This window comes from Artibeus jamaicensis, unplaced genomic scaffold, assembly GCF_021234435.1.
Source record: "Artibeus jamaicensis isolate MK-2021 breed Jamaican fruit bat unplaced genomic scaffold, CSHL_Jam_final contig_1998, whole genome shotgun sequence".
Taxonomy (NCBI): domain Eukaryota; kingdom Metazoa; phylum Chordata; class Mammalia; order Chiroptera; family Phyllostomidae; genus Artibeus; species Artibeus jamaicensis.
Genome location: NW_026521407.1, coordinates 11653523 through 11668876, shown reverse-complemented (window position 1 = coordinate 11668876; position 15354 = coordinate 11653523). Strand labels below are relative to the sequence as shown.

The following is a 15354-nucleotide window of genomic DNA, read 5'->3' as shown; positions in this document are numbered from 1 at the left end:
GTCAACAATAAAAATAATGTTAAAAAATTAAAATGGAAATACCAAATTTTAAAATTAAAAAACCAAAGATCTGACCACCTGTCAGTTGCCATTGGAACAACTGGCATGGGCTCCTGAAACACGGTAGTCCACATCCTCAGCAGAGGAAAAAGTACCCCAGAATGAGGTGTGAGCCTCATTCCTCACGTTCCCAGTGGGGAAGAGAAGCTCAAGTGATGCTTATGTTGTGAGCGTGTGGCTGTACTCACATGCTGGTGTCAGAGGGTATCCTCTGAGACTGTAGGACAAGCACACAAATGACCACCTACTAGGTTTCCAGTCCCTTCCCATGTTGAACGGCAGAAACCACAGAACCCCAGGGGGAACAAGTTTAGGTGAGGACCTAATGGAGTTCTCCCAGTACAACACCGCCACCTGCCTGAGTCGGCTATCAAGTACACTCCCTTTTGTGGAGGGCAGCTGCTAATGGGCCACTTAGTTCTTGTACCTGAACAACTGACCCACAGAGGCCTTGTGATTTTCCAGACCCACAGCGGGATGGGTCAACTCAAACTGGATAATGAACACAGTGGAAGGGCACAACAGGGCTTGCTAACCAAATGGAAATGTCCCAGAATATGTTCTCACCTGGACCCAGCAGCATCTTCTTTTTATCTGATCATCCACGCCACTTGGCCTGAAGCAATGCCACTGGCTCAAGGGGCCTTTATTCATGGCTTGGATGAGATGAAAGGTGATGGTGAAGACTGGCCTGTGGCAGCTGTATAACCCCAACAAAAACTCGGGAGGGACAAATGTAAAGGACCATTTGGCACAGTAGGATGATGGAAAGCCATCACCTCTACTGTAATGCAGGGCACTATAATTGTTGGCCAACCAGGCCCACTTGTTTATGTATTGTCTATGGATGTATTTGTACTGTGATTCAGTTTATATTATGACAATTACATCTCAATAAAGCTAATGTTTGGCAGGGGGACTGGCAAAAAACAAGATGATGTTTAGTAAGTAAAAATTCAGAAAGTCTAGTAAAAACTGAATTTCGGCAAAAGCATAAATAGGCGATATTTGGGACATACTCATAGTAAATTTGTTTTCATCTGAACTGACCATCAAATACTAACAATTAATAATACTAAAAAGTGAGATTCTTTCCCCTTGAGAATTAAACATACCAATCATATCATTTTGCAGGATCACTCTGATATAATAAAAGTAACACTAATCTGATGTGCAGATGTTTTAAAAGCAAGTTTACAATTTACAAAAATTAGTATGTTAAGTATAAAATGACTTTGTGTCTGCTTGACTAAGACATTACGGAAGTATATCAACAAAATATTGTAAGGTTTTACAACATATGACTTAACTGTTGAAAACTGGGAACATTTTTCTAGCTCCATATGTGCTTTATGAGGAAAATTACTGTCAGATGCAGAGGATATCCCAAGTCATAGATCACAAAACAACTTAATTCAACATAATTAGATCCACATACTTGATTTTTTTCCTTGCCTGATTAAAGAAGCCAGAATGACATGATTCTGAAGTACTCAAAGATGGATAGACAGATCACATGCCATATAGATTTTATCATCAGTGTGAACTTGTATATATCATTTCAAAATACAGTTTTCAGTAGAAGCTTATAAAATTAATTTTATGGTCATTAATTGAGTTTCCTTAGATCTTGATGTTTGGTGTTTAGAAATTCCCAAGCCCCTACATTACAAGCTGTGACAGAGAATAAAATAATTTGAATAACTTCTGTTTGGTTTTCTTATTAGACAGAAATAGCACTGAGAGTATCAAACATCTGTACCTATGAACATCTGTCCATGTGCAGAGCACTGTTCTAAGGGTTAAAGATACAAAGAAGCTTAAGCATGACCTCTATTTTCAGGTGGACGTGTAGGTAAATTAAATGATAACTAATGCTAATGCAAAAGAGGTATCAAAAAGAGGTGTAAGTAAAAATAAATCTGTGTAAGTGCCTAAAATATTCAAATTCTTTGAGATTATCACTGAGGTAAAGCATACCAGTGATTAGAGAAGACAGGACAGGGATTATAAAATCAGAGTTAAGAAATAAACTCAGAGTACATACATGCCCAGCAGCATAATGAAATACTAAATGATTACTGAAAATGCTCATCTAGTTGAAAACTTTCATACAAAAGGAACAAAAACAAATGGTGACTAAACGTGACAGTAAGCAAGTTCATTGTGCCAACAAGAAAGGACACTTTCAAAGAATAAGGGAGATGTGTCAAAACAATTTAGATGGCTCCCACTGGCCAAATCTAGGATATTTTGAGCATTAAAATAATTATTGAATGGCATAACCCATTGAATATAAGAGCAAGCAATTAAAGCAAATTATACATATAGGTAAAAGTAGTAATACAAAGTTTGATGAGGAATGGAATGTTTGCATAGTTTAAAATTAATTCTTCACCTGCTGTCCACCCGGAGCACCACATGAAGGCAAAAGACTAAAATACCCATCTCTGCCTATTCATGAAAGAGGCATAATTGTATACTTTAAATGCTGGTGCCTGAGGGTCCAGCTCCCAATCAGCCACATAAACAAAATGAAGGATAGAAATTATACAATCAATTTCAATAGATGCAGAAAAATAATTTGAAAAAATTCAACATCCATCATAACAAAAACTCTCAACAGAGTGGAACGTACCTCAATATAATAAAGACCACATATGACTAGCCCACAGCTAATATCACAATCAATGGTGAAAAGCTCAAAGTGTTTTCTGTGAGATCAGGAACAAGACAAAGATTCCCACACTTGCCTCTTTTATTAAACATGGTTCTGGAAGTGCCAGCCAGAGCAATGAGGCAAGACAAAGAAATTAAAGGGATCCAAACTGGAAAGAAGTAAAACTCTCTATTTGAAGATGACATGCTATTATACATAGAAAACTCTAAAGACTCCACCAGAACACTGTTAGAACTAATAAATTCAGTAAATTTATGGGATACAAAATCAAACATACCAAAATCAGTTGCATTTTTACAAACTAACGATGAACTATCAAGAAGAGAAATTTTAAAAACACCAATCCCATTTGCAATTGCATTGCAAATTAACACGATACTTAAGAAAATGAAACCAAGAAGGTGAAAGATCTGTGCAAGGAAAACTGTAGGACACGGATGAAAGAAACGGAAGAGGAAACAAACAAATGGAAACATACTCCATGCTCATGAACTGAATTAATATTGGTAGAATACTTAAACTACCCAATCAGCCCACAGATTCAACATAATAATCCTATGAACATTTTTCACAGAAGTAGAACAATCCTAAAATTCACATGGAACCACAAAACACGTTGGAAAAAAGAACAAAGTTGGAATCATCACACCACCTAATTTCAAACTATATTACAAAGGTGTAATCATCAAAACAGCATAGTATTGACATAAAAACAGACGCTAGAAATAGAGCAAAATGATAAAAATATAAATTTTACGGTGTTATTTAATTTTTGGTATTATTAATAAATACTATAAGCCCTGGCTGGTGTAGCTCAGTGGATTGAGCACAGGCCTGCGAACCAGAGGATCGTGGTTCGATTCCCAGTCAGGGCATATTCCTGGGTTGCAGACTGGTTTCCCTGCAGGCCAGTTCCCAGCAGGGGACGCACAAAAGGCAACCATACATTGATGTTTCTCTCCCTCTCTCCTTCCCCTCTAAAGATAAATAAATAAATAAAATCTTTAAAAAAATAAATAAATAAAATAAAATGGATTTTACTTTGTTTCCATTAAGAAAATAAATAAATACTATAGCCATCTCTAATACTCTTACACATTATTTTAGAGTTTCTAGCCAAGGCAATATGAAAAACGAAACTGAAAAAAGTAAAAAGAAATCATGACTTTCAGAAAATACATCCTATTTACAAGATAAAAAAAATTACTAAAGAAACAATTTGATTTTACAGTGGAGTCTAGCAAAGCAAGAAGATAAAAATATGCTACAAAACAACCAATACTTTTGTCATACCACAGCAATAACTAAGTTGAAAAAATAATACTTCCTAGATATAAAATTTCTATATTGTTATTTCTAACTGTATTACGATATAAATCCAAAGAAGTTGGACCCAATAAAGAACACACCAAGGCACATCATCATTAAGTTACCAAAGATTAAAGATAAGGAGAGATTCTTAAAAGCAGCAAGAGGAAAGAAAAGAGTTACCTACAAATGAGTACTCATAAGACTATCAGCTGATTTCTCTAAAGAAACTTCGCAGGCAAGAAGGATTTGGAAAGAAGTATTTGAAGTCATGAAAGGCAAAGAGTATCATCTAAGAATACTCTATCCAGTACAGCTATCATTTAGAATGGAAGGGCAGATAAAGTGCTTCCCAGATAAGGTCAAGTTAAAGGAGTTTATCATCACCAAGCCCTTATTATATGAAATGTTAAAGGGACTTATGTAAGAAATTAAAGAAGATCAAAAACTATGAACAGTAAAATAACAACAAACTCACAACAATCAACAAGTGAACCTAAAAAAAGAGAAAAGCAATGAAAACAAAAACCAAGCAAATAGAACGGGAACAGAATCAGAGAAATGGACATTACATGGAGGGTTTTCAGTGGGGAGGAGAGGAACAGGAGGGAGAAAATACAGGGAAAAAGAGTATAATTGGTAGGTCTAAAATAGATGGGAAGAGGTCAAAAATGGTATAAGAAACAGATAATTCAATGAACTTATAAGTAAAACCCATAGACATGAACTAAGGGGGACGTGGAATGCTGGAGGATTGCGGGTGCAGGGCAGAGGGGGGAAAAAGGGGAAAAATTGGGAAAACTGTTATAGCATAATCAATAAAATATACTTTAAAAAGAATAGGCACAAAATAGACGGGGGAGATTAAGAACAATATAGGAACAGTAGAAGCCAAGGAACATATATGTACGACCCATGGACTAAGGTGGGGGTGGGGGAAAGAGGATGGAAGGTTGTATGCAGGGTGGAGGGAAATAAAGGTGGGGGAATGGGACAACTGTAATATCATAGTCAATAAAATATATTAAAAATAAATTTAAAAATCTACAAAAAAAAGAATAGTATAGAAAATGGAGAAGCCAAAGAACTGATATGTACAACCCATGAACATGAACTGAGGGGGTAATTGCTGGAGGGAATGGAGATAATGGGCAAAGGGGGACAATGGGAAAAAAGTGGGACAAATGTAACAGCACAATCAATAAAATATACTTAATAAAAAGGAAAACAAAAAAATAAAAAATGTAATTTCAATGTAATCCAAGTAAAAAAAACTCCATAAAATTCTTTGTATAACTCTCAGTAAGATTACTCTAAACTGCATCAATGAAAAGTGCCCAAGAATAGCTAGAAAAGTTTTTTAAAATGAACATTGAATTACGTTATAAAGCTAAAGTAAATAGAACAGCATAATATTGTTGAAAAGTATTGTTTTACTTTCTCTTGGAGAAATTTCCAATAATTAACACTTTGCAAATCTTGTTTATTAACCTATCCCTTAGCTGTGTTATACCAGAATATTTAAAGGCAGATTAGAGATGCCATACTGTTTCACTTCAGCATGACTTCAGGATATATGCCAAACAGACAAAGATTTAAAAAAAACAAACCATAACTACAGACCCAGCAAAATTAACTAGTATCACATAATACCCAATTTGAAGTCTATTTTTCTCCAACTGTTTTAAAAATATTACATTTTGCTTAAATCAATCTCCAAACAAAGTTCACACATTGCATTTAAGTCATGTTTCTTAAGACTCTTGCAATCAATACAGTCAAAGAACATAAATGCATGACCCACAAATACAGAAAACAGTGTGAGGATGGCCAGCAAGGGGTGAGGGCAGGGAGCCAGTGAAAAAAGGGAGGGAAAACAGGGATATCCGTAATAATGTAAACAATAAAAAAGAAAAGAAATACAATTATAAAATATTTTTCTTTATATTTCAATACAATAAAACACCCCTAAATGCTTTTTAGTAAAAAAAAAAAGTCCATTTTCTTGTATCATTTATTTGTTCTTTTATTTAATGAACACTCTCCTACTTCTAGATTATTTTTAAAACAAATTCTACACATCTGCAAATGCATTTGTATGCATCACAGGAAAAAGAAGCACACTAAATTCTTTAACAGTATCTACTAAGGCAAATGTTCAAATTTCCTCACTTGTATGAAAAATACATTTTTATACTTAATTTGTATGAAACAGGATGCAAATAACATCCACACTTAGTATTTAGATAATAGTCTCTACAAGTACTGTTAAGCCCTGCCACACAACCACTTTTATTTCCCATTACAGCTATTTGTTGTAAAAACCAGGTGACACTTGTAATGAGGACCTCCCACATTTGACAGTTGGTATTGTTTAACTCGTTCCTCAATCTCCATATCTTGTTTAAAGCACTAATTGTATCTAGGGGCTGAATTAGATAGACTGAGGTTTAATTTGGAGGGCTGGGTAGAAACATTTTCAATGATGATGATGTCACACATATCCCATTACATCACATCACACTGGGAAGCACATGATAACTAATGCTTTACTTTGGTGATGTCAAGATTCATCTGCTGACACCAAACACAGATCATTATTGCCTAGGTCCACTGTTTCATCAGGGGTAGCAACACACTGATTCTTAAAATTCTAACTGCTTTTTTCAAATGAGGTATAACTGACATGCAACATTATATTAGTTTCAGGTATCGAACATAATGTTTCAATATGTATACAGATTGCAAAACGATCACCAGAATAAGTCTAAAGTCTAACATTTCAAAACTGGAATTCTTCGACAAAAACGAACATTCCCTCATCAACTATTTTGATACCTTATGAAATTGATACAAGAAAGGTAAATACTCCATACTTTTCCTTCAATTATCAATTTTCATAATGCTTAATAAACAAGCATCCTACAGTAATAGCCAATGGTTCCTTCTTAGATATCATTATGAACCCTTCATGTGTTCCTATATATTTCAGATGTTTCATTCTATTATAGAAGTTTTTCATGGGAATTTATGACAAAAAAGCGTTTTGGACTATTGGGAAAAGACAGACTGGTCAATAAGTGGTGTTGGGTCCATGAGCCCTTGGAATAAAGGCCATAGAGAAGTACACTAGTAAATGCATGGCCACAGGCTCTGTGAAACAAACAGCATATTTAGGACTTTAGGCTATTAAGATGACATCTCAATATCTACCAAAAATATTAAGAATATTAAATACATGCAAAATACATAGCAAATACCCCATAAATTATATGCATGGGTGTGTGTGCACATGTATATACATCTTCATGCATGTGTGCACAGTGATGTGCTATTACATGTCAAAAACTGGCTCCCTAAGGAAAAAGATTTACTCTGACCTGTAGTGTTTGCTGGTTTCCACTATGTAAACACTCCTCCGGTGGACGATTTCATGCCAATGTAATATCACTACATCCAGAGTTGGGGACAAAAGTGCATAACTGCGTCTCACTAGCCCTCCAGTATACCATTGAATAATATCCATATAGTCTATACACTACAAAACTTGCAGTTTTCTGTACATGTGAACATATGTGCTTATATACATGTGTCTGTGTATGTGTATGCATGTATAGAGAATCAAAATACCTAGGAAAAGTTCTGGAGAAATGGGTAACAACTGGTGTAGAGGAATCTACCCCAAACAATGGCATTAGGGTAAGAGGAGAAAGATCAAAGGAACTTTTGTCTTAACAGTCACTGAACTGTTCACCTGTTACTTATGCATTGGGTCAAGACGCAATAAAATTGTTTTTGCAATTTTTATGACCCATTCTATCACCAAGTATGTTCTCACTAACATTAAATTCCAGTATGATATAAACAACCAGCTATGTCAGATGTAATATTACACTAAGAAAACACCTTCTGAAAAATATGCAACTTACTTTGGCTTCAGTTTCTCCCCTGTGAAGAGTATAGAGATGATGGACAGCACTTTGTGATGAGGACCAAGGATGAGTCAGAATTTGGAAGACGTGAAAGTCGTGGCCAAGGGTATCTGTTGTGACTAGGAGCATTCCTGAAGGATATACCAAAAAAGAGGGTAAAAATAAAAACCATTATGTAAGTGGATGAAATATATTCACAAAGTACTCATCATGCTTTAAAAAATTATCAAAGAAAAAATTACCAAAGATAAAAGAAAGTATTCACAATAAAAAATTAAAACGGTATCTTTATCCTATGTAATACCAAACCCTAGTACTACATCGGGATAATATACAAGAGTAAGAATCCTAGATTCATGATGTTACCCTACAACTAGAATAAAAAAAGTTTTATATACCTGAATTTACAGAGTTCACAAGCATTTTACAGTAGCAAATTTGATCAAATGAATATGAAAATGACTTATTTCCATGTCAATTCCCACCATTTGCCATTTCTCAAAACCTGAATTTTAAGTTCCAATTTACCTATGAAAACAACTACCAATATCCTACTTCATCACCAGTTTATGGCTGGCTGCTACCCCAGCAGGATATTTATTTACTGAATTGCCTGCAATAGCGTTCACAGAGCCAAGTTTTTCATCCTGATGAGATGGAGCAGCTAAGAATTCTTTGCATAATCCTAAATCACAAAATTTTTCTGTTTTCTTATCAAAATCTCATAGTTTTTATTTTACATTTAGGTCTATCATCCTTTTTGAGTTAATTTTTGCATAAACTGTAAGATATCCAACAAATTAATTTTTTGCAAATGATGTCCAATTGTTCCAACGGGGTTTTTTGAAGAAACTATTCTCTTTATCCATTGAATTCTTCATCCTTCAATTGTTATCCATTATCAACTTGGCAAAGATCAACTTGCCATATATGCATGCATAGGTCTCCTTCTAAAACTACAATTCTAGTGGATCGATTTCTGTCTTTGTACTTTCCTTAATAACACACTTTCTTGATTACTGTAACTATACAGGAAATCTTGAATATAGGAAATCTTGAAATCAGGCAAAGCGAGTCATCCTTTTCTGACCTTTCCCAATATTTTTTTAGTTATTTCAATTCCTTTGCCCTTCCAAACATGGAATACACTTTTTGATATCTACTGAAAAAAATTCCTAGAATTTTTGGGAAGATCATACTAAGTCTATAAATCAATTTTGGGATAATGGAGACCACAACAATATTCAGGATTAAATTAGCTAGTATTTTGTTGAGGATTTTTGTGTCTATGTTCCTGAGATATGGTGGTTTGTAGTTTTCTAAGGTAGGTGTTTAAATAGAAAGGTGGAAGTATACTTGGGTTCACAATTTACATGGCTAATATAAGATACAGTTCTAGTCACTACTTTAGATTGAAAAATAACATACTAGATGCCAGTGCCCTGATTGTTTCCAGGAGAATATATTTTAAATGTTCACTGAAGTCTACTTCAAATCTGTAACAGTTTATGTAATATTGCCTCCCACCCTGCACCTAGCTATGGTCATGATGTCACTAGTATACTTTACATTCTCTCCATATTATTGTTGTTATTGAAGCGATAAATTTCTAAGGTTGAATGTGAATGCTTTGTTGGCCTTTTCTGCATGGTATTTCTTTATTCCTAGTTTTTGCTGAGTTATATCCTCAATTTACATTATCACAACTCCACTACTATGGTTGGAGTCAACTTTCCCACAACAAAATATTTTCTGCATATGACAACCCATCCAATGGAAAAGTCACTCTGACAGGAAATGTCATGAACCTGCATTTATAAAAAATATATTAGCTACTGAAGATAAATTTAATTTCTTTTAGAATCATAGATCAGTATTTTACTCAAAATGAGCATGCAAATAAGCTTCTATTAGTCAAATCAAGACCAGTATTGTTATACATGAGTGTTCAGAAAGGAACATATTCTCAGCTTTTGAAACTGAAATTAATCTCATTTTTAATATAAAAACAAGTTCAAATTTTTAGAGAAATATCCCATTGAAAATTTATCCTTTTATCTTCTCTGTATCTTAGCTCAAAGTTTTCATTTTCCACTTCTCCACATAAATGTGGCTTCTATAATCCAGCAATCAGCTTAATATGTTTGACAAAACTAAAATGATGGGAAAAAATGGAAAGAGCAGAAAGGAAAGGAAGAAATAGCTTGTGTACTATTACACAATCATGTGTTTTCTTTTAATTTATAATTTCCTCTTTTGCACACATTCTTCTGGGAGAAATGACAAGCTTTTTTTCTCTAGAAAACAAGTTAAAAAGCAGATATACATAAAAGGAAAAACTTGTACAGAGTAGACTGTGGCTTGAGAACTATTTATGCAGCATCAGAAGACTAAACCAGACTAGCCTGGCCATAAACTAAACCTACGCCCCAAATGAGGTGCCAAGCCACAAAATGCATTTGCGTCATCTGGGAATACAAGGGAAAATAGGACTTCTAATTATAGGGCCTGGAAGCGGAAGCCTAGAGTGATTAGCTGTTTAGGCGCTGTTGTATGTTTATCTGGAAGCTTCCTCTCCCTCACTCTCAGCCTCAAGTTTGATAGATGAGCGTTAGCATTAGAGGGTGGGAAAGGAGCTGCCGATGGTACATGGTGTTCTCCAAAATCTGAGACTAGAGACTGAACATTAAGGCTTTTGTGGCCTTATAAGAACATAAGTCTCTTCAACTGGGCGTCAGCTGGTTAGCCCAAAAGACAAAATTAAAGAGCAGCAAACCTCCACTGGGCATATGCTATAAAATCATGGAAACATGAGTAGATATGTCTTTTTGCCATATCCTATTTATAACACCTACCTAATTGTATGTTTCTTTATCACATGCACATATATGAAGTGGAAGACAAATTACCAGCTATTCACGCTCTTCCAAAAACAGACAAGAACACTGATATTCTGGGTCAAATCAAAATCTTTACAGAAATTTCAATTATCATTCATAAAATAATTTTGTTTTGGTATTAATTCTTGTGAATTTAACACATTCCCATCAATACCTGTACAGATGCATACTTATATTTCATTATTTTTATCATTATCAGTCAAATATATACATATAAAAGCAAAGAATCAGAATCCTACTACTAATAAAAATCTGTTAGGTTTGCAAATTACATAAAAACCACAACAATATCAGAGTCTATTAAAAAAACTCTATCAGAGTCTGTTTTAAAAAAACTTTAAACCAAATATGAATACCTGAAAGCAATGGCCTCAGTTGCTACGGCAGCATCAATGTTAGCCCATTTCTTAATGTGCTTAATGATGGGGATAATCAAACTTTACATTGCATTCTTCCATATTTGTGGCCCAGGATATATATTAAGACTTTCTTGACTTTATGCTCGGTAACACCATTAAAGGCGATGATGTAAGCCCTATCCATGAACAAAGGATATGATTTATCTGATTCCCCCCAAAGTTGCACATAACCAGAACCAAGATATGCTTATTTATTTTTATTGTTGTTCAAGTACAATTGTCTCCATTTTCTCCACACCACTCCCTCACCCACTCCAGCCATCCCCAACTCCCACCCTTGACGCTACCCCGCTTTGGCTTAGTGCATTTGTCCCTTATATGTGTTCCTTGATACCAACATATGTTAGAGTAAAAAAATCTCTGACATGGCTGTTATTCATGTTCCATGAGGAAAAGTCTAAACTCAACAATTTTCTTTTTTCCTTAATGTATTTTATTAATTATGCTATTACAGTTGTCCCATTTTTTTTCTCCCCTTTCTTCCCTTCTGCCCTGTACCCTCTCCCACCATTACTCCCATCCCCTACCTTAGTTCATGTCCATGGGTCATACATATAAGCTCTTTGGCTTCAACATTTCCCATACTATTCTTAACCTCCCCCTGTCTATTTATGTAACTTTCCCCTCATTCTCCCCCCTTCCCCTCTCCACTGATAACATCCCTGCCATCCCTATTTCTGTGAATCTGTTCCTGTTCTAGTTGTTTGCTTAGTTCATTTTTGTTTTTGAATTTTTAGGTTTGGTTGTTGATAACTGTGAGTTTGTTGTCATTTTACAGTTCATACCTTTGATCATCTTTTTCTTAGATAAGTCCCTTTAACATTTCATATAATAAGGGCTTGGTGATGATGAACTCCTTTAACTTGACCTTATCTGAGAAGAACTTCATCTGTCCTTCTATTACAAATGATAGCTTTGATGGATAGAGTAATCTTGGATGTAGGTCTTTGCCTTTCATGACTTCAAATACTTCTTTCCAACCACTTCTTACCTGTACAGATTTTTCTGAGAAATCAGCTGACAGTCTTAAGAGAACTGCTTTGTAGGTAATTCTCTCCTTCCCTCTTGCTGCTTTTAAGATTCTCTCCTTACCTTTAATCTTGGGTAACTTAAAGATGATGTGCCTTGTGTGTTCCTCTTTGGGTCCAGCTTCTTTGGGACTCTCTGAGCTTCCTGGACTTCCTGGAAGTCTATTTCTTTTGCCAGACTGGGGAAGTTCTCATTCATTGCTTTTCAAGTAAGTCTTCAATTTCTTGTTCTTCCTCTTCTCCTTCTGGCACCCCTTGATTCGGATGTTGGAACATTTAAAGTTCTCCTGGAGGTTCCTAAGCCTCTACTCATGTTTTTGAATTATTGTTTCTTCATTCTGTTCTAGTAGAATGTTTATTTCTTCCTTTTGCTCCAAACTGTTGGTTTGAGTTCCAGTTTCCTTCCCTTCACTGTTGGTTCCCTGTACATTTTCCTTTATTTGGCTTTTCACCGTATTCACTTTTTCTTCTATTTTACGACCATACTCACCCATTTCTGTGAGCATCCTGATTGCTAGTGGTTTGAACTCTGCATCTGATAGGCTAGCTATCTCTTGATCACTTAGTTGTATTTTCTTCTGGAGCTCTGATCTGTTCTTTCATCTGGGCCATATTTTTTTTGTCTCAGCAGGCTTCTTATACAGTAAGGGGTGAGCCTTAGGTATTTGCCAGGGCAAGGCAACCCTGTGTCGTGGTGCTGTATGTGGGGGAGGGGTCCAAGAGGGAACAATGTCATTTACTCAGCTCTCAGATGGCTTTCAGTCACTTCCCCCACTACTCACAAGCAAACTGACCCCTTCTGGTGCTGATTCCTGGGTGGGTGGTCTTGTGTCTGTTCAGGAGCCTGTGAGTCCCTCCAATGAACTCTTCTGTGAGGCTGGGAGTTTCTCCCACCACCTCAACCCCACAGATTTTTACACTCAGAGGTTTTGAGGCTTTATTTTCCGTGCTGGAACCCTGGGATATGTGATCTGTCTCATTCCCCAGTTGTTCCTCTAGGTTTATCTACATGCGAATGTGGGACTGCCCTGTCCTCCAGCCACCACCTTGCCACAAGTACTCTCCATCCTGGCTTCCTGTATCCACCCCTACCATCTGGATGAATGTTTTTTTCTTTAACTCTTTGGTTGTCATGACTTCCACACAGTTTGATTTTCTGGCAGTTATGGTTAGTTTTTGTTTTTAAATTTGTTGTTGTCCTTTTGGTTATGTGCGGAGGCAAAGTGTATCTACCTACACCTCTGTCTTGGCTAGAAGTCTGAAATCAACAATTAGTTTTCTAGCTCACTTTTTTCATAACTTTTTAAATACATCCTCTTACATTTTCAGGAGTTTGTAGTTAAATGTCCTAACATCTTTATTTAAATAATTTGTGTTCATTCTTTTATTTTTCATCATAAAATTTTTCAGTTCTGTAGGTATCTTTAACTACATCTGATGGATTTTTATATTAGGTATTCTATTATTTTGAGCAGTCTATTCATCCAACACACATATAGGAAAGTGGTACATGTCTATACATATTCTTCTTTTTTCCAACTGGTCAGATGCCAGAATAGTTTTTAAAACTTTATTAACCTCAACTAATGTACAATTCATATACAATAAATGCACTCAGTTTGATGAATCTGAAAAGTATATGTATACACCTATGGAACTACTGCCATAATTAGGATACAGAATATGTATCTTGCATCCACTTGCAGTTCAGTGCCTCCCCATCCTATGGCCCCAAGCGACCACTGATTGGCTTTCTAGCATTATAAATTAACATTGCCTGCTTTGGAATTCCATGTAAATGAGATCGTTCAAAAAAATTTTAACCCTATCTGCTGTGGGTAACAGTAGTCCATTCATTGACTTTTATTGCTGAGTAGTGTTCCATTATATGGATATATGAAAAATTACATATTCATTCAGCATCTATTTATAGTTTTGGTCTATTGTGAAACAGTTCTATGAAGATTCAATTTCAAGTCTCTGTGTGGGCATTTATATTAATTTCTCTCAGGTCAATATTTACAAAGAAACTGCAAAAATGTTTTTCCACAGCAGCATGTAATATGAGCTCAATAATCTCATCAACATTTGGTATGGTCAATCTTTTTAAGTTTTTAATCATTTTAGTATTTGGTGATTTCTTATAGTTTTAATATGCCATATTGTCTTGGTGATCAGTGATATTTATTATTTTCATATTTTTGTGTGATATAATTATTCAGATCTTTGCTCATTTCAATTGTTAAACCTTATACGCTGATGGTAGGAAAGTATGGTGCAGCCGCTGTGGAAAGCAATATGGAGATACCTTCAAAAATTAAAAATGGATCCCTGCCATTTGACGTAACTATCTCACTTCAGGGAATATATACAAAGGAACCCCAAACACAAATTCAAAAGCACATAAGCACCTCTAAGGTCATTGCAGCATTATTTACAATAGCCAAGGTGTGGAAGCAGCCCAATGTCCATCAATAGATGAGTATATAAAACAACTATGGGGCATTTACACAATAAAATTCTAGTTGGTCATAAAAAAGAAGAAAATTTTACTCTTTGCAAGAGTATGAATGGACCTGGATAGCATTATGCTAAGTGAAATAAGCCAGTCAGAGAAAGACAAATACCATACGATTTCACCAATATGTGGAATCTAACAAAGAAACTACACCAACAAGCAAAACAGAGACAGACTCATGGAGAGAAAATGATGCTAGTGGGAAGAAGGATAAGAGGGTGGAGGTATTGAGTAAAAAGGAAAAAGGACTCATGGACATGAACAAGTGTGCTGACTGCTGAGGGGAGGGGATTATAAGGGGACTAAATGAAAATGGAAAAAAACACAACTGCTAAAAGGCCATAATAAGATACATTTTGAATCAAGGTTAATAGGAATTTATTAAAAAGAAGTAACAAAAAGGCGAAATATCAGGAACAGCACAAGACAGGAAGGCAAAATAAGGAGAGGTCTAAAATTTTTAAATGGTGGAATACTAAATACTAAATGCTGGTAAGGATGCAGAGAAA

At 35.4% G+C, this 15354-nt stretch overlaps 1 protein-coding gene across 10 annotated transcripts in view; it reads right to left on the bottom strand.

Annotated features, from left to right (window-relative positions):
• The window catches only part of BCAS3 (BCAS3 microtubule associated cell migration factor), a 493516-nt gene that overhangs the window by 337209 nt on the left and 140953 nt on the right, over positions 1-15354 (bottom strand). For all 10 annotated transcript variants that reach the window (XM_053655011.1, XM_053655008.1, XM_053655033.1 and 7 more), the window contains exon 14: positions 7978-8111. In XM_053655011.1, the coding sequence (XP_053510986.1) occupies positions 7978-8111 (134 nt within the window). The remainder of the gene's footprint in view (positions 1-7977; positions 8112-15354) is intronic.